The 21,411-nt window shown below is 57.6% G+C and overlaps 1 protein-coding gene across 11 annotated transcripts in view; it reads left to right on the top strand.

Annotated features, from left to right (window-relative positions):
- Nucleotides 1-21,411, top strand: part of PTPRF (protein tyrosine phosphatase receptor type F) — an 82,994-nt gene that overhangs the window by 47,479 nt on the left and 14,104 nt on the right. For 4 of the 11 annotated variants that reach the window (XM_080654528.1, XM_080654525.1, XM_080654527.1 and 1 more), the window contains 14 exons: nucleotides 3,725-3,994; nucleotides 5,689-6,270; nucleotides 6,536-6,672; nucleotides 7,109-7,253; nucleotides 10,738-11,043; nucleotides 11,647-11,840; nucleotides 15,283-15,309; nucleotides 16,552-16,669; nucleotides 16,749-17,327; nucleotides 17,985-18,082; nucleotides 18,255-18,508; nucleotides 18,597-18,690; nucleotides 19,243-19,467; nucleotides 19,786-19,940. In XM_080654528.1, coding sequence (XP_080510654.1) covers nucleotides 3,725-3,994; nucleotides 5,689-6,270; nucleotides 6,536-6,672; nucleotides 7,109-7,253; nucleotides 10,738-11,043; nucleotides 11,647-11,840; nucleotides 15,283-15,309; nucleotides 16,552-16,669; nucleotides 16,749-17,327; nucleotides 17,985-18,082; nucleotides 18,255-18,508; nucleotides 18,597-18,690; nucleotides 19,243-19,467; nucleotides 19,786-19,940 — 3,184 coding nt within the window. The remainder of the gene's footprint in view (nucleotides 1-3,724; nucleotides 3,995-5,688; nucleotides 6,271-6,535; nucleotides 6,673-7,108; nucleotides 7,254-10,737; nucleotides 11,044-11,646; nucleotides 11,841-15,282; nucleotides 15,310-16,551; nucleotides 16,670-16,748; nucleotides 17,328-17,984; nucleotides 18,083-18,254; nucleotides 18,509-18,596; nucleotides 18,691-19,242; nucleotides 19,468-19,785; nucleotides 19,941-21,411) is intronic. The other 7 variants (XM_080654529.1, XM_080654526.1, XM_080654523.1 and 4 more) reach the window with 5 other exon arrangements.

The following is a 21,411-nucleotide window of genomic DNA, read 5'->3' as shown; positions in this document are numbered from 1 at the left end:
AAAAGTTACAGCTAAAATATAATCCAGAAATGGCAAGGCCCTGTTTTGGAAACTGTCTATAAAATGTCAGCACTCAGGATACATGAGGAACAGTAAGAGACTGGCATTGTTGGAGCTCAAGATTAGACCCTAAGTGCATTTTTTCCCAGCTCTGGGTTTTCCTTCCCTGCTGTTGCTTCTGTCAATAGACTGAGTCCAGGGTGAGTCCTGTCCCTTTTGGAGGCCTCGTGTCTGTGTTAGCAGGAAGAATGACAGTGGGGCTGCTGTAGCGAGGCGCCAGCCCCTCTGGGCTGTGGGACTGGGGATGGTTGTCCAAGCAGGACCAAGATGCATGGCCCCACGGGCATTGGCGACCCCAGAAGGTTGTCTCTCGCCTCTCGCCATGTGGCTGAAGCGCACTGTCCTTGTGAAAGCGTCAGGGTTCGCACACCCAGGAGTGTCTGGGCTGGAGGCCCTTGCCTGCTGCTAGGGATGACAGTGGAACAGAATACCTTGTCCTCCAGGGACTTTCGGGGGTCAAGTCCAGTCAGCTTTCCACACTGCTTAGGTTGGAACCCAGGGTTTATTGATCAAGGACCTACTTCCTTTTCCTGGGGCTCTTTGTTCTTATGTCAGGGATCTGACCAGAACCCAAGATTCTGCCACTGACTGGGGTCAAGCTTGCAGCCGAGAGCTCTCACCTGACACAAGCTCTCTACGTCCCACCCATGTGCCACCTGGAGAGCCTTGGCTAACCCAGAAACCAACACGCTTCAGAAGCTTGTCCCTGGAGTCACCTAGGTGTCTCTTTTCAGCCCTGTCAGCCAGGGCTCAAAAGGGCATGCACTTTTCACCAGGCAGACCGACTTAGTACCTGGATAAGCTCGGGCATGTCACTAAAGTATCAGTCTTTTTAAAAATCCCCACCCAAGGATATTTTCCTACTGATAATTAGAGTGGAAGAAAGGGAGGAGGAAGGAGGAAGGGCGGGAGGGTGGGGTTGGGGGGTGGGGGAGAGGGTCAGGGATCGAGCCTGCAACCGAGGTATGCACCCTTGACCGGGAATTGAACCCAGGACCCTTTGGGCCGAGGGCCGAGGCTCTAACCACTGAGAAAGCCGGCGAGGGCTGAAATAGCAGTCTTAAGCCAGTTCCCTTGTCTGTAACTGGAGGTGATAGCCATGGGAACTTTTAGCACATAGCAGGTGCTCAAGAGCGGAGTTTCCCTTCCCTGAAGTGCCACGAGCGAAGACGAGATGAGGCAGCCTCTGGCTGAGAGTAGAGAAGATTTGGTCAGTTAAAACTGCCCCCCTGTGCTGTGCTGGACCCTGGACCCTCTACAGGCCTGGGCCTGGTCTGCACACAGACCTGCCTGCGCCTCTGCTCCTCTGGCCTGCTCCTCAGGCCTAGCTCCAGAGGGCAAGGGGTGCCCGCACCACCAGGCTGCCCACTGCACCTTTCCATGTCTCCTGACCTCACTTTTGTGCCATCGGTGGAGCGTGCTCAAAGGGAGCTGTGTCGTGGCTTCCTCTTGCCAGCCAAGGTCCAGGGTCCACTTGTTCTCTGCCACACAAAATTGCTCTTCCTGTGACCTGCTGTAGTCATTCGGTGTAGACTCCCAGCTTTAGGACAAATGGCAGAAACCCACTTATATGAGCTTAATCAAAACAAGGAAACTCTCTAGCCTTACCAAACTGAAAAAAGTAGAAGTAGGTTTGGTGTCAGGCAGGGCTGGATCCAGGTATTGAAAGTTTGGGTGGGCATTTGTCTGCCCTGTCTCTTAGCTCTGCTTTCTTCTGTTAGTTCACAAGCAGGTCCTCTCATCTTGTGAAAGATGGTCCCCAGTCCCCTAAGCTTAGCCACCACAGTAGAGAAAGAAAGTCGCTCTTCTAATCATTTTTGCAGACGTCTAAAGACTGCATGGTATTAGCCTGGTCTGGGTCACATGCCCCACATGGCAAGAACGGGTTGGCTCCCCTAGAGGAAATGAGGATGCCAGTTCTAGAAGGTAGAATGGTAAATGTCTATGAGACACGCTGAGACCCCAGTGACCCTGGGGACACCGAGGGAAACGAGCAAGCCCGTGACATTGGTCATTCCTGGCCCACTCAGGGGACTGGCAGTGTTTCTGTTCTGTCTGGAGGCCTCAGAGTGAGGTGGTGTAGATGGAGTTGAGGTCGGGGCTGGGTAAGGTAGGGTCCTGTTACTCTGGGCTGAGGAGTCAGAGGGGAACCATGCAGGAGTTTTTTAACAGGGAAGTGATGTGAGCAGATTTGTGCCAACTGTTTGTTGGAAGCCAATTATGGGAGGGGGCCTGGGGGACGACACGGAAGGAAAACAGTGAGGAACCCAATGCTGCAATCCAGAGAGAGATGGTGTGGCTTAGACCTTGGGATACCAGTTGCCGTGGATTTGGAGAGCAATTAGTGGGTCTGAAAGACATTTTAGGCAGTGCGATAATAGGGCACGGTGATTTATTTACTGGATATCTGGTCCCTGGGCCGCAGCTTGACCCTGTGCAGGGAAGTCAGAGGTTGGACCAGGTGGTCTCTGCATTTGTTTCCAGCTCTGATTCTGTGGCTTTAGGCTGTGTAAGCAGCAGAGCCTGAAACGCATAGTGGAGGTACTCCTGGTGGGGCATCATGGTCTTGCATGCCAGGGCTCCCCAGCAAGGGTCCTCTGAGACCCGCACTCTCGGTGGTACCCTCTGGTCATTTAGCCTTGCTGCCTGCCTTCTCCAGCCCTGTCTGCAGGGGTGCCCATGAAGGACACACCTAGCCTCTGCCCACCAGCTGCATGACCCGTCTGCGTGCCAAGCATGCCTGCCCATGGCTAGGTCTTGCCTGCCTTCCCTCTCTGCATGTTCCGAATGTCTGTGCCAAGCTTGCAATTTGGGGGCGGGGAGGTCACTGGGCTGCACCTTGGACTGAGAAGCTCAGAACAGCTTCTGATCTGCGGAGCCCAAGGCTGGAGGTTGTGGCCAGACACAGCCACCCTCCCCCTTGAGATCCTGTTCATTGGCGTGGAAAGCCGTCTGCTCGGCACCCTCATCATGTTACTGCCATCATCATGCCCATCCTGCCCGTGGACCACGTCCCTGGCCCTACCCGACCCTTTGCCCCTGCCCAGGCCCTCCTGAGGGGCAGCCCCTCCAATTGAGTTCCTCGGCTGTGCCTTGAACATGGCTGAGGTCCCGGCAGGTGGCATGCCACTGCCTTCGTCTCTTCCCCTTGGGCTTGGAGGTAGAGGCACTCCCAGACTGACCCTCTGCCCTGCTCCAGCCATGCTCCAAGGACCCTTTACCTTAGGGTGCCTGGACTTCTCTCACTAGTGCCCCGCTCGCCCCTCTGGAGACCCTTGGTGGGGGTGGGGGAGGGGTCAGGATCAGGTAGGGGCAGGCACTGGAAGGTGACCCAGATTCTGGCCTTGAGGAGACCTGGCCTTTGCGCTGAGTCCCTGTGTGACCCTGGGCAGATGGACTCTTCTGGGCCTCAGTTCCCTAGGCTGTAAAATGAGAGCTTGGTTGTGGAATCTCTCGTGTTCCAGACAGTCCCTGAGTGTAGGTGCTGCTTCTAGCCTGAAAGTGGGGTGGGAGGTGGTAAGCCAGGGTCCAGGGACTCCGCCCCTCCTATCTCTGAGATGGGATTGGCTCTGACAAGAGGGGTTTCCTGGATGAGGGGCCCCTGCCCTTCCATCCTCCTGTATCTCCTGCCCAGCCTGTGAGTGCCTCTCTCCTCCTCCCGCAGTGCGCCGTGTGGCTCCTCGTTTCTCCATCCCTCCCACTAGCCAGGAGGTGATGCCGGGCGGCAGCGTGAATCTGACGTGCGTCGCAGTGGGCGCCCCCATGCCCTATGTGAAGTGGATGATGGGGGCCGAGGAGCTCACCAAGGAAGACGAGATGCCAGTTGGCCGCAACGTGCTGGAGCTCAACAATGTCGTGCGTTCCGCCAACTACACCTGTGTGGCCATCTCCTCGCTGGGTATGATTGAGGCCATGGCCCAGGTCACAGTGAAAGGTGAGTGCCAGGGTGCATGGCTGCTGTAGGGCCGGGCCGGGCCAAGTCATTCTCTCTCCTGGGTGCATCAGCTCTGGGGTCCTCCTGGCCCTCAGTAGTGGAGGGAGGGGTCTTTGTTAATAGTCTCAATAATAATAGCTAGCAGGTACTGAGTCCTGAGGGCAGATGCCAGGCTGAGAAGTACAGATTACATTATTCAGTCTCATTGTCACCCTGGGAGGTAGATACTCTCATCATCCCCTTTTACAAGAGAAGAAACTGACATGCAGGGTCCACAGAGTAATAATGGAGCAGCCACTTGAACCCTGGGAGGTCTGACTCCACAGCACGCCCTTCTAACCCTGCGTAGCGCCACACTTGGGTTTCCCATCCTCTCAGCAAGAAGGATGTGAAGTAAGATAAATAGTAGCCAAGGAGGATGTTGGCTCCCGGGAGCCCTGAAATAGGCACTCATATATAGCAGCCCCCTCGGTGCGCCCGGCTTTCACTCTGCCCCCTCTGGCCCTCTCCCTCCCTCCTGCAACTTAAGTGATCTGTGTAACGTACAGCAGGATCGTGCTGCTCCCTTTGAAGACAGGGAGAGAGCCTTCCAGTGTCTCCTCATGGCTTTTAGGATAAAGACCAGGGATCCCCACTGCAGCCTCCTCGCTGCTGCCCACCCCACGCTCATGCTCCGGGCTCCTCACCCAGCCCTGGCCATCGCTGGCTCCATCTTGTTCTCTGGGTCTCAGCTCTGTGAGAACTTCCCTGGTCACCCCATCTAAGGAGATGCCCTGGATTTTTTCCCATCTAGCACCTTGCTCTCTTCTGTCCTTGCACATACCAGAATCATCATCAACGTGTTGATTGTGGCTCTCACACTGGAATTTTTTTTTTTAATATATTTGTATTGATTTCATAGAGGAAGGGAGAAGGAGAGAGAGATAGAAACATCAATGATGAGAGAGAATCATTGATGGGCTGCCCCCTGCACACCCCCTACTGGGGATCAAGCCCACAACCCGGGCATATGCCCTTGACCAGAATCGAACCTGGGACCCCTCAGTCCACAGGCTGATGCTCTATCCACTGAGCCAAAGCAGCTAGGGCTCTCACACTGGAATGTAAACTCCATGAAAGCAGGACCTGTCTGTGTGATACGTGCCCTTGCCCCTAGCATAGTTCCTGACACTCAATAATCATTTGTTGAATGTTGACTGTGGACCTGGAACTTCTCTATCTTTAATTTCAGCCAAGTCACTGGGCCTGTGCGGCCAACAGCCCATCGCTCTTTCTAAAGCCCAGGGCTACTCCCTGAGGAAATACCTCCCCCTCCCCAGCCTCTATTACACATAGGGACCAACAGGTGAGCCCAGGCAAGCTGCAGAGCAGGTTCCTACCCCCCAGCCTGTGTGGCTCCCATCTGCATGGGTCCCGGGCAGGCAGCGTCACGTCTGGGTCTGATTGTCAGATGAGTCACGGGCTGACTTGAGGATCCAGGGAGTCCCAGAGTGACGTGTCTAGACACAAGGACCCAAGGCCCCTGGAGGCACTGACAGACACCATCCCCGCTAGGTGCCCTCAAGGACGTTCCTGGCCATTCTTAAGGTGGGCTGTGGGGGTCAACTACATTTGGGTTAGATGACCCCCAAGAACAGGGTTGGCCCCTGAGGTCATGACCTCAGGTAACCCTGAGCCTCCCACTTTGTCCCCAGCTTTGCCGAACCCTCCAATTGACCTTGTGGTGACAGAGACAACGGCCACCAGCGTCACCCTCACCTGGGACTCTGGGAACTCAGAGCCTGTGTCCTACTATGGCATTCAGTACCGTGCATCGGGCGTGGAGGGCCCCTTCCAGGAGGTGGACGGTGTGGCCACTACTCGCTACAGCATTGGCGGCCTCAGCCCTTTTTCAGAATACGCCTTCCGTGTGCTGGCAGTGAACAGCATTGGGCGAGGGCCACCGAGTGAAGCGGTGCGGGCGCGGACAGGAGAGCAGGCACCCTCCAGCCCACCGCGCCGTGTACAGGCGCGCATGCTAAGTGCCAGCACCATGCTGGTGCAGTGGGAACCACCTGAGGAGCCCAATGGCCTCGTGCGGGGGTACCGCGTCTACTATACTCCTGACTCCCGCCGCCCCCTCAGCGCCTGGCATAAGCACAACACAGACGAGGGGCTCCTCACCACTGTGGGCAGCCTGCTGCCTGGCATCACCTACAGCCTGCGCGTACTGGCCTTCACCGCTGTGGGCGATGGCCCCCCCAGCCCCACCATCCAGGTCAAGACACAGCAAGGAGGTAGGTGGGAGCAGCATGCTGTCTGGAAGGCCCTGGCAGAGCAAGGGCCGGGGTGGGCCAAGGCTGTGGTGGCACCTACTTCCACAGACTGTGTACTTGGGGTTCAGGGAGGATGAGGGCCTGTATTCCACACATGCATGGTCCCTTGGAATGCAGGGTAAGGGTGTGGGGGGTAAAGATCTGCCTTCCCCTGCCTCCTTCCCCTGGGTGCCCTGCCCTCGGGGAGACAGGTGAGGCTGATGGTGCCTGGCATGGGGTGTTGCAGTGCCGGCCCAGCCCACGGACTTCCAGGCTGAGGTGGAGTCCGACACCAGGATCCAGCTCTCATGGCTGCTGCCCCCGCAGGAGCGGATCATCAAGTATGAGCTGGTGTACTGGGCAGCAGAGGATGAAGGCCAGCAGGTGAGTGCCCAGCAAGGACAGGAGGAGGGAGGAGGGCTTCTGGTCCCTGGGGGTCTGTGGTGGGCTTACCCGGGCAGGCCTTTCTAGATTTGTGTAACCCCTGAGGTCCTCCTTGGGGCTCTGTGGCTTATGCAGCCTTTACGGTTCTTAGTCTTTGTCACCCTGTGCTGGGGGCAAAGTCACTAGGTCTGTCCTTGAGTGTCCCAGGCTGTGTGGCTCACATGACACTGGCAGAGCCCTAAATTTCCCCTGGGGCTACATGTCCCAGGTGTTCCCCTGCCCATGTGTCCCTTGTGTGGTCCAGGTGGCCATGTGGCATGGAGCCAACACCGGAGCCACACTGGCTCCAGAGGGGTCAGCTGCACCCATGTTGGGGAACAGCCTCTGAGTGACCTTTGAGGTCAGAGCAGTCAGTGCGTGCTCCCTGCTCTTCCAGCACAAGGTGACCTTCGATCCTACCTCCTCCTACACCCTAGAGGACTTGAAGCCCGACACGCTGTACCACTTCCAGCTGGCCGCCCGTTCTGAGATGGGGTTGGGCGTCTTCACCCCCACAGTTGAGGCCCGCACGGCACAGTCCAGTAAGTGTCTTCTGAGACTGCTGCGTGCTGCAGCTGGGCTGGGACACACACACACACACACACACACCCTCCCCCTTGACCAGGCAGGCGGTCAGGTCAGCTGGGCCCTGGACTGGACTCTGGTCTGGGCTTCATAGAGAGGGACAGGTAAGTGCCCTCTAGTCTGTCCAGGTGGCAACTGCACTCCTTGCTTCCTGCCTGACTTCTGTCCCTACCACGCCCCCTCGCCCCACCCAGGTAAGTTCTGTGTCTGTAACTCATCTCCTTCCTCCACCCGCCTCTGCGTTGGTCACACTAGCTGACTAGGAAGTCCTCAGCGGTGGGACCACTACACTCGCTGTGCCCAGACCAGCCATCGCCCTCCCTGTATCCCCACATTTCATCTCCTCATCACCCTTATTCCCGCCCTCATGCCCCCACCATGTGAGAATGGGGCCATTTGACTGAGCGTGTCCCTGTGCCTGCACTGCGACCACATAGCTATCTGTGTGGGACCATCCGCAGGGCTGTTGGTGATAACTTGGTGGCGTTGTGTATTGCTGACTCCTGCATGAGTGCGTCTGGCTCCGTGAGTGTGTGTGTTACCACATCTGACCACCTGACTGTGCAGTCCTGCAGGTGTGTGTCAGTGAGTCTATGCCCCTGTGATTGAGTCTGTAAAGCTCTTCTTAGGATTGGGACCCAGTAAGTGTGTCTCTGGGTCTCTGACCCCTGACCCTGTCGATGGGTCTCTGCAGCTCTCCTGATGACACACCATGGGACCACAGCTGTCTGGTCACGTGGCCACAGCAGGCCATTGTCCACGAGGCTCTGTGTGATAGCGGTGCTGTGGGTATGTGGCTGGATGGGACTGTGGCGTTGAGACAGGAAGCATGTGTGATAACCATAAAGCACGGCAGCGTCTGTGAGAGGTCCATGTCACAGCAACTACACACATGTGCCAGTGATGTCAGGAAGCCACGTTTGATGTGATGTTCATGGATTTATTCCACAAGCACCCCTTGTGCTCCTGCTGGGGGCCAGGCCCCATACACAGTGCAGGTCTGGCAACACGACCCTGGCACAGCCTCTGCCCACGGGAATCCTAGTCCGGTGGGGCAGACCTCCGTTAAACCCGCAGTTATCCAAATGAGCTTTTAATTACGTCTGTGTAAAGTGCTATGGAGGAGACAGACAGTGGAGAGATGGTGGGACGGGAACCTCATCTGGTCTGCGGGTTCAGGGAGGGCTCCCTGGGGAGACACAAGGCCTCAGGCAGGGGGTCAGCAGGTGCCAAGGCCCTCAAGGAGATTGGTGTTTGGTTGTGGTCAGGGGCGAGCAGCAGGCCAATGTGGCTGGAGCAGCAGCCAGACCACGGGGACAGAAGACAGGTGGGAGTGCTGACTCTGAGTGGCTGCTGCATGCGAATGCATAGAGTTGTCTGACAGGATGCCAGGGACCAGTGAGGAGGCTGTGCAGCTGTTGGCAAAAGACAGCGGCTCAGGTGAGGTGTTGGGGTGGATGTGCAGGCTGTCTGGGATGCTGACTGGCCAGGATCTGGTGATGGATGAGTCTGGGGGCTGAGTGGGAAACATCAGTGAAGCCTCTGTTTCTGATGTGTAGACCTGGGAGGAGGGTGGTAGCTCTCCTGAGGGGAGGCAGCAGGACAGAGAAGCAAGCACTCAAGCTCAAGATAATATGCTCCATCCGCTTGGCAGGCTGCCAGAACCCGGGTGGAGATGGAGGGCCCGGAGGTGGGAGGAGGTCCAAGAGAGAGGGGGTGTTGGAGGTGGAAGAAGAGAGTTTCAAGAAGCAGGCCAGGTGTTGCTGCTGAGAGGTCAGGACCAGAGGAACGGGGAGGAATGGGTCTGGAAAAGAATGTTGGTGGTTTGAGGGACTGAAGCCGATTGGATTTCACAAGGCATGACGGGAGGTAAGGACAGAGACGGAAAGCTCAGACGTCGATGTTTAGTCAGGAGGAAGGGGACCACTATAGCTGGTGGGACATGGGGCTGAGGACGGGACTTGTCTTCTCTAATGGGGAAGTCTTAAGCATATTTAAGTACTACTGGAAGGGAAAGGGGAATGGGAGGCTCGGGAAGGGCAAGGGGCAAAGCTCAGGTGCTGGCGTGATTGGCCTCGGGCAGGAAAGGGAGGAAAGGAGAGAATGCAGTTTGTTGGTGGATGTGGTAGCAAGAGGTGGGTGGAGCTGCTTTGGGGAAACTGATTTTCTCTGCAGAGTAGGAAAGGGGGTCATGTGAGCCAGAGGTTTGAGGGGCATGGAGGAGGTTGAAAGTACTCTGTCACATGGCAGAGTGAGGTCGACAGGAAATAGACGGTCAGGCAGCGTGGAGTGCCCAGGCGAGGCCATGGGGATGGGATCAGAGGCTGCCACCCTGACTGGCCAGGTGGCTCTCTCTCCCGCCCCAGTGCCGCCGTAGAGAAGGTGGAGAGTTAGGTTCATTCAAAGCTTGGTGCAGGCCAGACAGGAGCATGGGACAGGAAGAGGGCGAGGGAGTTGGGGTGTTGGTAAGATGGAGGACTTCAGTGTCATGCTGAATGCTAAGGACGGTAAGGATGGCAGTTGATGGACAGAGGTCTCCAGCGGGTAAAGAGCAGGCACAGTGCTGGGGGCCTTGAGCAGCTGGGCTGGGAAAAGAGGTGAGGTCTGCAAGGGAGCGTTGGAGCCACGGTTTGGGAGGTGGGGCTGTTCCCGGTCGTGGCATAATCCAGGGCATGAGCACAGCAGTGCTGGGGAGGAGAAAGCCTTGGAGATGCGGAGGCTGTGAAGTCATGTGGACAGGGGTGGTGGCAGTACTTGAGATGCAAGGAAACCCATGCGGTGGCAGCAGTCCCGAGTGGGAATAGGGTCTGGAAGTGTCACTGGGAGCAAGGAAGGCACCGACGTGCCTCCTAACCCCCAAGGAGCCCATTGAGAGAGCACCTTTCTCAGGTACTTTTTCTCCAAACTACCCCGGGGCCATTGTCCTCCTTTGCATCTGGCCTCCAGTCTTTGTGTCACCTGTGGCTCTGGCACAGACACCTGTCCAGGCAGGCACAGGCCAGGGGCATCCTGGCTCCAGAAGGGCCATTGGAGCCTCTTGTCCTCGAAGAGAAGAGCTGTGTGCAGTTGTGTGCTCAGGGTGGGGGTGGCATGGCCCCATGCTTGTGTGTGCCTGATGCTGTGTGTGTTTTGGGCGAGACACCATATGTGTGTGAGGCACTGTGTTAGAGCCCCATATGCGTGAGAGACACCATATGTATGTGTGGGAGATACCGTTTGTGTGTGTGTGTGAGAGAGAGACTCAGCTGGCGTGCATATGCCTATGGTCCAGGGGTAGCCAGGCTTTCTGGCAGCAGTGGCTGTAGTCTGCCTGGGGGGCCCTAGGATAGCCATTGCCCCTCAAGGAATGACCTGCCTGGGTGAGTTCCCCTCCTCTGTGACTTGTCACTGTGCCTGTGACCCCCCTCCATCTGCCTGCTTCCCCCCATTTGTCTTCCCCAGCCCCCTCCGCCCCTCCCCAGAAGGTGACCTGTGTGAGCACGGGCTCCACCACAGTCCGGGTAAGTTGGGTCCCACCGCCGGCCGACAGCCGCAACGGCGTTATCACCCAGTACTCGGTGGCCTACGAGGCGGTGGACGGCGAGGACCGCAGGCGGCAGGTGGTGAACGGCATCAGCCGCGAACACTCCAGCTGGGACCTGGTGGGCCTGGAGAAGTGGACGGAGTACCGGGTGTGGGTGCGGGCGCACACGGACGTGGGCCCCGGCCCCGAGAGCAGCCCGGTGCTGGTGCGCACCAACGAGGACGGTAGGCAGCGACACCAGGGGGAAGGGCGGGGAGGGAAGCCTGCAGCCGGGGCCTTTGTCTCTCACAGGCCCAGGACTCCTCTTTCCGGTGTAGGTTTAATGTCCAAAACTGGGGAGATGTAGCTTATGGGATAGCCTATGCCCAAATCCCAGCCTTCGGGGCTAGGTCCAAGGCAGCCAGAGCCTTAAAAGGCTAAGATGGAGGAAGTAGCCCCCCTCCTCTGAGATTTGAGAGATGAGGACCAGGAAGATTGGTGCCGGAGACACTCAAAACACAGTCAGGGAGACTCCACCTGGCCTGGACATTGGCATGATCGGGGGCCCCAGGAGGAGATACAACAGGCTGTGCTGACTTTGGGGTCATCAAAGACCTCTCCTCTCCCCAAGTGAGGTAGCCCTAAGCCAGAGGGGCCACAGGGTCCTGGGTTCTCCCCGCTGCCAGAGCCCTCCGTGTTCCTCTCCAGGGACAGGAAGTCTGAGGAAGCTATATCAGGGCCTCTCCTGGGTCAGTGGGGTGCAAAGGCAAGGCCCTGGAGTGTGCTGTGCCCGCCTGAGCCAGGACCCATACCACCAGGCCTGACTTCCTTGTCTCCCTGATCCCCAGTGCCCAGTGGGCCACCACGGAAAGTGGAGGTGGAGCCACTCAACTCCACCGCCGTGCACGTCTCCTGGAAGCTGCCCGTCCCCAGCAAGCAGCATGGCCAGATCCGAGGCTACCAGGTCACCTATGTGCGGCTAGAGAATGGTGAGCCCCGTGGCCCACCCATCATCCAGGATGTCATGCTGGCTGAGGCCCAGGTACGCCCCTGGGAGATGGTGGGGTGGGAGGGTGGGCGAGACCAACATGCTGGCTTCCTCTCAGGAGCCCAGGTTTGCTCCTTCCCCTGCCTGCTCTCAGAGGGATGGTGGCACTGAGACCAGGAGGTTAGGGCTAGGTTCCAGAAATAGGCCCTGCCAGCCCCCTCTGCCCTGGTGACAGTCCTGGCCTGGCAGTTACCTCTGTGGCTCAGCCACCAGCACTAGCACTAAATAGCTCTGTCTCCACAGACCCACGCCTCCGCTGTCACTGCTTCCTGGGCTTCAGCCCCTCCAGGTTCTCCTGTGAACCTTCACTGTCACATTAGGCTAGGCCAGTGGTCGTCAAACCGCGGCTCGCGAGCCACATGCGGCTCTTTGGCCCCTTGAGTGTGGCTCTTCCACAAAATACCACGTGCGGGCGCGCACATACAGTGCGATTGAAGGAGTACCCTAATTAAGTTAATAACAATGTACCTACCTATATAGTTTAAGTTTATTTATTTATTTTTTAATATATTTTATTGATTTTTTGCAGATAGGAAGAGAGAGGGATAGAGTGTTAGAAACATCGATGAGAGAGAAACATTGATCAGCTGCCTCCTGCACACCTCTTACTGGGGATGTGCCCGCAACCAAAGTACATGCCCTTGACCAGAATCGAACCTGGGACCCTTCAGTCCACAGGCCGACGCTCTATCCACTGAGCCTAACCGGTTAGGGCTATATAGTTTAAGTTTAAAAAATTGGGCTCTCAAAAGAAATTTCAATCGTTGTACTGTTGATATTTGGCTCTGTTGACTAATGAGTTTGCCGACCACTGGGCTAGGCTTTTGAGATGTACCTTCCTCCTAGACAGTGCTGAGCTGGCCAGCTACTGCTCCCACAAGGGCCGGGAAAGCTCTCCTGGGCAGTCTTCTCCCCCAGCTTGGCCCTTGGCCATTGCCGAGTTCTATGAATGGCCAAGCTGGGATGTTGCTCTGTGCCAGGCCCCCAGGAGGATGGCTCAGTCCCTTATGCTTACTCTCAAGAGCTGGGCCTGCCAGCAAGCCTCACATCTCCCTCTGTATTCTGTCCTGAGGGAGTGATGATTCTGCCCCTGAGCTTGGGGTGAGGTCTCTGGGGTATCCTCAGCACTGGATTGCTGTTCAGATGAAGAACCTGGGGTCCTGGGAGGTGATGTGAGTGGTCCAGAATTCCCAGTAAGTAGGTGGCTGAGCTTGGATAAGAAACCAAGTCTCTGGAGTCCTGGGGAAAGGGCTGTAATTGCTATTGCAAGCTCCCTCCCAAAATATTCTGCTGAAAAGACCTAACATCTGGCATGTTGTGCTCTCCGCATCTCCCTATCTAGAATCAGGGCCTTCAGGGAGCCAGCCTCAGGAAAGGAGCCCTGCTTCCCTCCAGAACCATGCACCCTCCCCATCCAGCTTCCCACCCTACCTGGGCTGGGATCAGAGCAGAGGTGCAAGCACTTGCCCTGCTCTGCTTACTGGCGCTCTCACCCACATAGACAGGGGCCTTCATGCCTCCTGCTAGGCTCCGCCCTCTGAGCAAAATTCCTTTTTCCCCAGAAGATACCCTCTTCTTCCCCTCAGCCTGTCAAGTGCAGAGAGAACAAGGGGGTGGAGGAGGCAGGCATGTGTACCCGCCACATTCCTGGGGCAGGTTGAGGGCTCCTCCTGGAGCCTCAGTGGACACACCCACCCAGAAACATCCCGGGAATGGGCTCTCTCCAGCCCCTCCCGCCCTAGGGGCCAGCAGCACAGCTGCAGCCAGTGGGGTTCTGGAGAAGCCACTTCGGGTGCCCCCTTCTGGTCCCAGGTGGTTTAAAGGGAGCTGGGCTGTAGGAGGAGGGACGCTGCCCTCTTGGCCTCAAATATCCTGTGACCTGGGTGGGGGTGGGGGGTTAAACATGAGCTCAGGCTCCAGGGAAGCCCCCATGGGACTGGGTCATTCTGCTCTGAGCTGGTAGGAGAGCAGATGGGGCCTGGTCCCCAGTCTGGCCACAGGGCCCAGCTGTCCCCTGAGTGGTCTGTCAAGGACACCACAGCCTGTCCTTCACCCAGCAGCACCATCTGCTAGGCTCAGGGACCCCATCCATTCTGAAAGAACCATGGGGTATGTGCCCCCGAGAGGGTGTAGCCAGACAGTCTGCTTCTGTGTATGTCTCAGGTTTGGCTCAGTCTCTCATGGTCTCTGACTATACCTCCCTGTGTCCTTCTGTCCCTTTCTCCTGGTCTCCTTCTCCTTTGTGTCTGTTTCTCCCTCTCACTATGTTTTTGTCTGTTTCATTCTCTTCTCGCTCCTTTCCTCTGATCCCTTCCTGTTCTCCTTTCTCTTTATTTTGCTCCACTTGCTTTGTATTTCCCTTCCTCTCTCACTCTGCCTCCAACGCAGGAGAGGTGCCCCGTGAGAACCTCCCTGCCCGGGCCTGTCTGCACAGTGCATGCCTCCCACCAGGCAAGGAGCCTAGAGCAGAGGTGGGCCCAGCCCTGGCTGGTAGGGGCCTGCCAGTGGCCTCCCCCCATATCCTGTCCCACTCTCCTTGCAAGGCCTTTCCAGCAGAGCTTCCCAGAGCAGAAGGAACTGGGCACAGTGCAAGAGGCCAGACCAGCACTGTGAGGATGGTTGGGCTGGGGGACCCATGGTACCTCCATCTTGGAGATGTCACAGACCGTTTCCCTGTGCTGTGCTGTGCTGTCCACCTGCCCATCCCCAGCACTCCAATGCCATAGGATTGCAGAATGGAGACCTGTCCAGCTAGTACACCTACTGCATCATGAACTAAAGAAGAACACAGCAAGAAATAGCAACACTGCCAGCCCTGGCACATGCCTTCCTACCTCGATGAGATCTTAGGCATCCCAGGAAGGAACGGGGGTCTGCGTATTTCCCCGTGCCTGTGGGGCAGGGCTCGGGCTCTGAGTTTGGCATTCACACCTCTGTCCCCTTGCTGTCTGGCCTCCCACCCCCAGCCATGATGCAGCTCTCACTGTCCCCAGGACAGTCCTGCCTAGGATGACTGTATAATCTGTTGTCCCAACCGGGACACTTTTGAAGGTAAAAGGATACCTTTGAGAGTCAGTAATCCTACCATGGTGACAAGCGTAGGCCAAGACTGTCCCGGGCAAACCAGGTTGTGCAGTCACCCTCCCTGCTCATCCCATGGTGTCTTCCTTCCCCTCTGCCTGAGCTGTCCTGCCCCGTGTGGGTGGCCCGACCCTCAAAGAACCTTCAGGTTGCGCTCTCTGGTCCCTCAGTAGCCTGGAGCCCTCCCCTCCTCAGCCCTGACACACGGTTGGGCTCATGAGGCAGTGGCTGGGATATTCAGGTGGAGAGTTGTTTTGGGGTGCACATCTGAGGCCCCTGCCCTCTCTGGGCCAGACTCTCTCCAGGCCAAAGTCTTTCACATCCTGTCTCCCTTTCTCTCCCTCTCCCGCGTCAGTGGCAGCCAGAGGAGTCCGAGGACTATGTAAGTAACAGGTGGCAAATGCGGGCGAAACCTGGGTCAGGCTGGGCTCTTGGGTCACTCCCTCTCTTGCGCCTTTCCTCCCAGCCTGAGCCGCCAAGATCCACAGGGCACCAGCCACATCTGGAGAAAATAGGCATCCTTACAGGAGCCCCGAGCTGAGCTGCCATTGGCGTTCCCTCTAATCCTTACTTCTCGCCTGTTGAGCAGCAATTTCAGGCCAATGTTTGTGATTGACGAGGGCCTGGCCAGACGGGGATGGAGTTAAATCCAACCCTGATCGTTAGGCCTCATTGATCCCTGGAATGAAAAGTCACCTGCTCTGGGCCCAGGCTGGGAGGGGGATCCGGGGAGCCAGGTTCATCATCGGTGCATTCTGGAGTCCCAGCCCTGGGAGACCCTCCAGCTGGGGCAGGAGGGGGCTGCAAGGATTTGGTGGCGGCTGCAGTGACCCATCCGAGGCTCAGAGCTGGAGGGACACCAGGGCTGGTGGTGACAGTTCTGTTCCCAGTGCACGTTGATCCTTCCTTTCTTCCCACTCTTCCCTCTGTGTGGCGTGGCTTAGCCTCCCATGGTTTCTCAACATGTCCGAAAATGATGCCTTGGCTGGACAAGGGCATATGGGCAGGGCCTGCCAAGGCAAGGGACACTGCCTTGGCTGACTTCTCAGGCATCCTTGGGCTGATGGGTTAGTGCATTCCCCAGTGTGGGGGTTCCCTATCCTTGTCTCTCCTCCCTGTCTCAGGAGGCATTGCAGGGCATAAGGTGTTCGTGGAGCCAGTGCCTTGATGGGGGTCAGAATGGGGTCCTGACTTGATCCTGCAGGGTGGTACTTTGGCCCATCCCTCTCCCTTGCTCTGTGGGTGTGCATGGGTGTGTGTGCCAGGAGCCATGCAAGGTGCTGTGTGCGTGCGAGGCCCTGTGTGTCATGTGTGCACAGACCTCACGAGGTGTCATTCACGGTACAATGGAGTGAAAGAACAGTGTGGCCCTTTGTTCTTGTCTGAAAGGAAGAAAGAGCTGTCTGCCCCAGGCGGATCCTGGGACGGGCGGGGTCCTCCTGGGCACACATCCCACCTGCCTGATCCCACCTCTAGCAGAGGCCAGCATTGCACAGCACCCTCCAGGATCTCTGACCCTTTGTGCCCTGGGGACTCCCCACTGGCTAAGAACCGGAGGTGGCTGGCCTGGTCTGGCCTCTCCTTGCTCTCCTGTGATGGGAATGGGCTCCTCCTCCTCCCTTAGGAAACCACCATCAGCGGCCTGACCCCGGAGACCACCTACTCCATTACTGTCGCTGCCTACACCACCAAAGGAGACGGTGCCCGAAGCAAGCCCAAAATTGTCATGACGACAGGGGCAGGTGAGTAAGGGGTCCTGGACAGAGCTGAGGGAGGGGCTGCGAGGAGGGCAGTGCCAGAGCCCAGTGCGTGGTTGTTCAGTCCCAGGCCGGCCCACCATGATGGTCAGCACCACAGCCATGAACACCGCCCTTCTCCAGTGGAACCCACCCAAGGAGCTGCCTGGTGAGCTGCTGGGCTACCGGCTGCAGTACCACCGGGCTGACGAGACAAGGCCCAACACCATAGATTTTGGCAAGGATGACCAGCACTTTACAGTCACTGGCCTGCACAAGGGGACCACCTACATCTTTCGACTTGCTGCCAAGAACCGGGCAGGCCTAGGTGAGGAGTTCAAGAAGGAGATCATGACCCCCGAGGACGTGCCCAGCGGCTTCCCACAAAACCTGCGTGTAATAGGGCTGACTACTTCCACCACGGAACTGGCCTGGGACCCCCCAGTGCTGGCAGAACAGAACGGGCACATCACCAGCTACACCGTGGTTTACCATGACATCAACAGCCAGCAGGAGCTGCAGAACACCACTGCCGACACGCGACTTACTCTCTCCGGACTCAAGCCCGACACCACTTACGACATCAAAGTCCGTGCACATACCAGCAAAGGCGCCGGCCCACTCAGCCCCAGCATCCAGTCCCGGACCATGCCCGTGGAGCAAGGTGTGTGCTGCGGGCATGTAGCTGCACCTGGGGAACTCTGCTGCTTTTGACCCACTGACTTCTGGCGACTGATCTGTGACCCTCCAGTCTCTCATGACCATGACCACTAACCTCTAGCAAATGGGCCCTGCATTCTCCGTGTATGACCTCTGATCTCTGCTGTCTTGACCTACTGACCTCTGCTGTGTGACTCTCCAATCTCTTGTGACCTTGACCCACTGATCTCTTTTGACTGTATCACCATTCTTGGGTATGCGACACTAAATCTCTTGGGGCCACAACCCACTGACCTCTTAATGAACGTGCTGCACTGTCTCTGGTGTTTGGCCACATGCTTCTCATGACCAAAGCCCACTGACCTGTGGCCACTCTGACCTGGTGCCTGTGAGCTCCAGCTTTGACCCAAGCACCCTTGGAGATCCTGACCATGGGTGCCGTGGCATCTGCCAGCTGGGTGCTCACTGTGAGGAAGAGCTGGGACTGGGAGCTGAACTGTGTGATTTGAAGCCGGCTGTGAGTGGGGTTCCTGGTTCTCTGCAACTATTCCTAACCCCTGCACCTCAATAAGTGTCTCTTCCTGTCTGGGAACCTTTCAGGCGCATTCACTCCACCCCAGTTACAACAGCAGCACTGACTCCCTGCTTATGTGTTCCACAGTGTTTGCCAAGAACTTCCGTGTGGCGGCCGCAATGAAGACGTCTGTGCTGCTCAGCTGGGAGGTTCCTGACTCCTACAAGTCGGCTGTACCCTTCAAGGTGGGTAAGGGCCACAGCCAGTCCAGCCTGCATGCGGACTGCACGGCCATAATTCCAGTCCCGTTGTGGGCATATGTATGCATTCGTGGTGCAGGATCCTTCCTGGTTAGGTGTGCGCGCACGAGCTCCATCCTGCAGGCCTGTGACAGGGCACCTCACCCTTTCCCTACAGATTCTGTACAACGGGCAGAGTGTGGAGGTGGATGGACACTCGATGCGGAAGCTGATCGCAGACCTGCAGCCAAACACAGAGTACTCGTTCGTGCTGATGAACCGGGGCAGCAGCGCTGGGGGCCTGCAGCACCTTGTGTCCATCCGCACAGCCCCTGACCTCCTGCCGCACAAGCCAGTGCCTGCCTCTGCCTACATGGAGGACGGCCGCTTCACCCTCTCCATGCCCCACGTGCAGGACCCCTCCCTCATCAGGTGTGCAGACGAGGCCTTGGGGAGGAGGACAGGGCTAGTGACATGGGCATGGCCAATGACAGTCCTGTTTCCTGCTCTGCCCACCCAGGTGGTTCTACATCGTGGTGGTGCCCATTGACCGTGTGGGTGGGAGCATGCTGACACCAAGGTGGAGCACACCAGAGGAGCTGGAGCTGGACGAGGTGCGGGATGGGTCAGGGCAGCACTTACAACAGCCCCGTGGCAGTGGTTAGCTATGGCCCCAGTGGCTCCCCTAAATTGGAATCACTCTCTGGTGGTTCTTGTTGGCAGCCAGGCCCCTCCGGGGAAGAGGGACTCTGAGATGGCTCCCAGGAGTTTCAGAGAACTGGTTTGTGGAGGATTCCCTGAGGAGTTTGCCAAGGATCCCTGCAGTAGGAAAAGGCAGAAACATCTCTGTGGGTCTAGAGAACCTTGAGTTCTGTAGGCTATAGAGGGTCTCCAGCGTCTAGAGTGGAGCCCCCAGGACCTTTGGGATCCTTGTCCTGTCCTAGCAGTGTGGAACCGGCAGAGAGGCAGGTTACCTAGAGGGAAGGAGTGGCATTGCTATTACTGGGTTGGCGGGAAGGAGTGGCATTGCCGCATCTGGTGTCCAGCATTTTTCTGCGAGGAAAGCAGGCTGGGCAGGCTCGGGCCCCTTACACAGACAGTGAGCCCTGGTCTCGGCCCAGGGACACGTGCTCCGGGGCCGGTGTGACTGTGCTCTGCTCTGTCAGCTCCTGGAGGCCATCGAACAGGGCGGCGGGGAGCGGCGGCGGCGGCGGCGGCGGCGGCAGACAGAGCGGCTAAAGCCTTACGTGGCCGCTCAGGTGGATGTGCTCCCTGAGACCTTCACCCTGGGGGACAAGAAGAGCTACCAGGGTTTCTACAACCGGCCCTTGTCCCCGGACCTGAGCTACCAGTGCTTTGTGCTCGCCTCCCTGAAGGAGCCCGTGGACCAGGTCTGCCTGAGCCACCTGGGCCCTCAGCACCCCGAGACCCCAGGCCTGACCCAAGACCAGGCCAGGCTCAAACACCCTGAGATCCCAGGCATGAGGCAGCCCCAGAAACCCCAGACCTACATAGGAGATCGTAAGACACCAGCCTCTAGGATCTAGAAAGCCGGCCTAATCTACCCTAGGGACCCTGTCAGCTGACCAGGCTCTTAGGTCCGGGAGACCAGGCCAAGCCCCAGAGCCCTCTCTCTAGGTTTGGTGGGCAGAGGGTGGGAGATCTCACACTGAGCTCACCACCCATGCTGTTCCTCCACTGGGCCACAGAAGCGCTATGCCGCCAGCCCCTACTCCGATGAGATTGTGGTCCAGGTGGCGCCAGCCCAGCAGCAGGAGGAGCCTGAGATGCTGTGGGTGACAGGCCCTGTCCTGGCAGTCATCCTCATCATCCTCATTGTCATCGCCATCCTCCTGTTCAAGAGGTGAGTATTGTGCTCAGGACTCCAGGGGCGGCCACCTGTCCCCAGACTCTCAGGCCCTCCCTAGGCATGATGCATTTGGGCACAGGGCAGCCATACCAGCCTGCACCCGCCCGGGGCTCAGTGGGAAGCCAGAAAGAGCAGAAGCAGAGTGTGTGCACATATGTCTGTTACCTAGGTGTGACAAGAAGCCGAGGCTTCACAGAGGGCTGGTTCACGTGCATCCGTGGGCGTGTCTGTCCATTAGTCTCTGTTCGGTGGGCGTGAGCATGTCTGTCTCAGATACTGCCCTCTCTTGGTCTCCTACCTTCAGCAGTTCCTCTGCCGCCATTCCTCAATGACTCCCCAGCCTGGCTCTCCCGCTTAGGCCTAGGGAGGTCCAGGCCCGGCTGGAGGCCCACATGCCCACAAATGTTTACTTGGCAGACACTGATTGAGTGCTTGCTGTGATTGCAACATTCACAGCTGCCCCAACTCAGTGCATCTCGAACTTGCCTCGAAACCCTCCTCCCATCGCCCTAATTACCAACCAAACCTGGGTGTCACCCTCACCCTTTCACTCCCTCTCCCTCTACCGTCTCCTGTGAGCCCTCTCCTGAATACCTATGGCTCTACTCCTCCCTGTCCCGCTGGGCTCCCCACGGATCGCACATGCAGGCAGCTGGGGCCTAGCACACAGCACATCTCAGTTCTCTCCTCACCTAGTTGTAGCCACCTGCTCTTGGGGTCCCCCTTCCTATCCTTTAACCTTGCAGCCTGAATGGTATTACCAAAGATTAAAATTTGTCGCCTCAGTTTAAATCTTTTTAGTGGTTCCCAAGATAAACCCTCACCTCAGTGACCTGACAGTCAAACGCCTGGCTAGTGTGGCCCCTGCCACCACTCCCAGACATTGTCACACAACTGATGCAGCTCCCCCGCCGGCTCAGACTGTGCCCCCCTCCACTCTGCAGCTGCCCATCCCTGCCCACCTAGCAGCTGCCATCTCATCCTTTAAGGCTCTCCAGGCCCCACCTCTTCCCCACACTGTCCCTCATCTGCCCCAGCGATAAGGCAGGTGCTGGGCCTGCATATCCAGCACCCAGCACAAGGCTGAGCCCACAAGACACGTCAGTGAGCGCATGTTGGTCTGTGTGTCTGAACACATCTCCATGTATGAGTTCCTGTGTTCTGTGCCCCATCTCTGCCTGCACGCATTGCTTCTTCCCTGAAGAGTTAGCTCCTTCCTCCCAAGGTGAATAGGACGGACTGTCCCGGTCCAGGGCATGGAGACCTCTGGGCAGACCTGAGGAGCGTCCCCACACCCACGCATCCTGCTTCCCACTCCGTCTGGGTCTTGGTGTCTGTCAGGAGAGGCAGCCCCCTCCCCTCTCTGTGGTGCCATGTGGGTGCCATAGGTAGGCCCCACAGTGTCCCCCATGTCCTGAGAGGGCCTGAGTTCTTGGTGGAAATAGTGACCGTTCCTTTCTTCTGT

Source organism: Plecotus auritus (assembly GCF_963455305.1).
Source record: "Plecotus auritus genome assembly, chromosome: 2".
NCBI classification, from domain to species: domain Eukaryota; kingdom Metazoa; phylum Chordata; class Mammalia; order Chiroptera; family Vespertilionidae; genus Plecotus; species Plecotus auritus.
The sequence above is the reverse complement of the archived record's forward strand: the minus strand, read 5'-3'. Positions and strand labels throughout refer to the sequence as shown.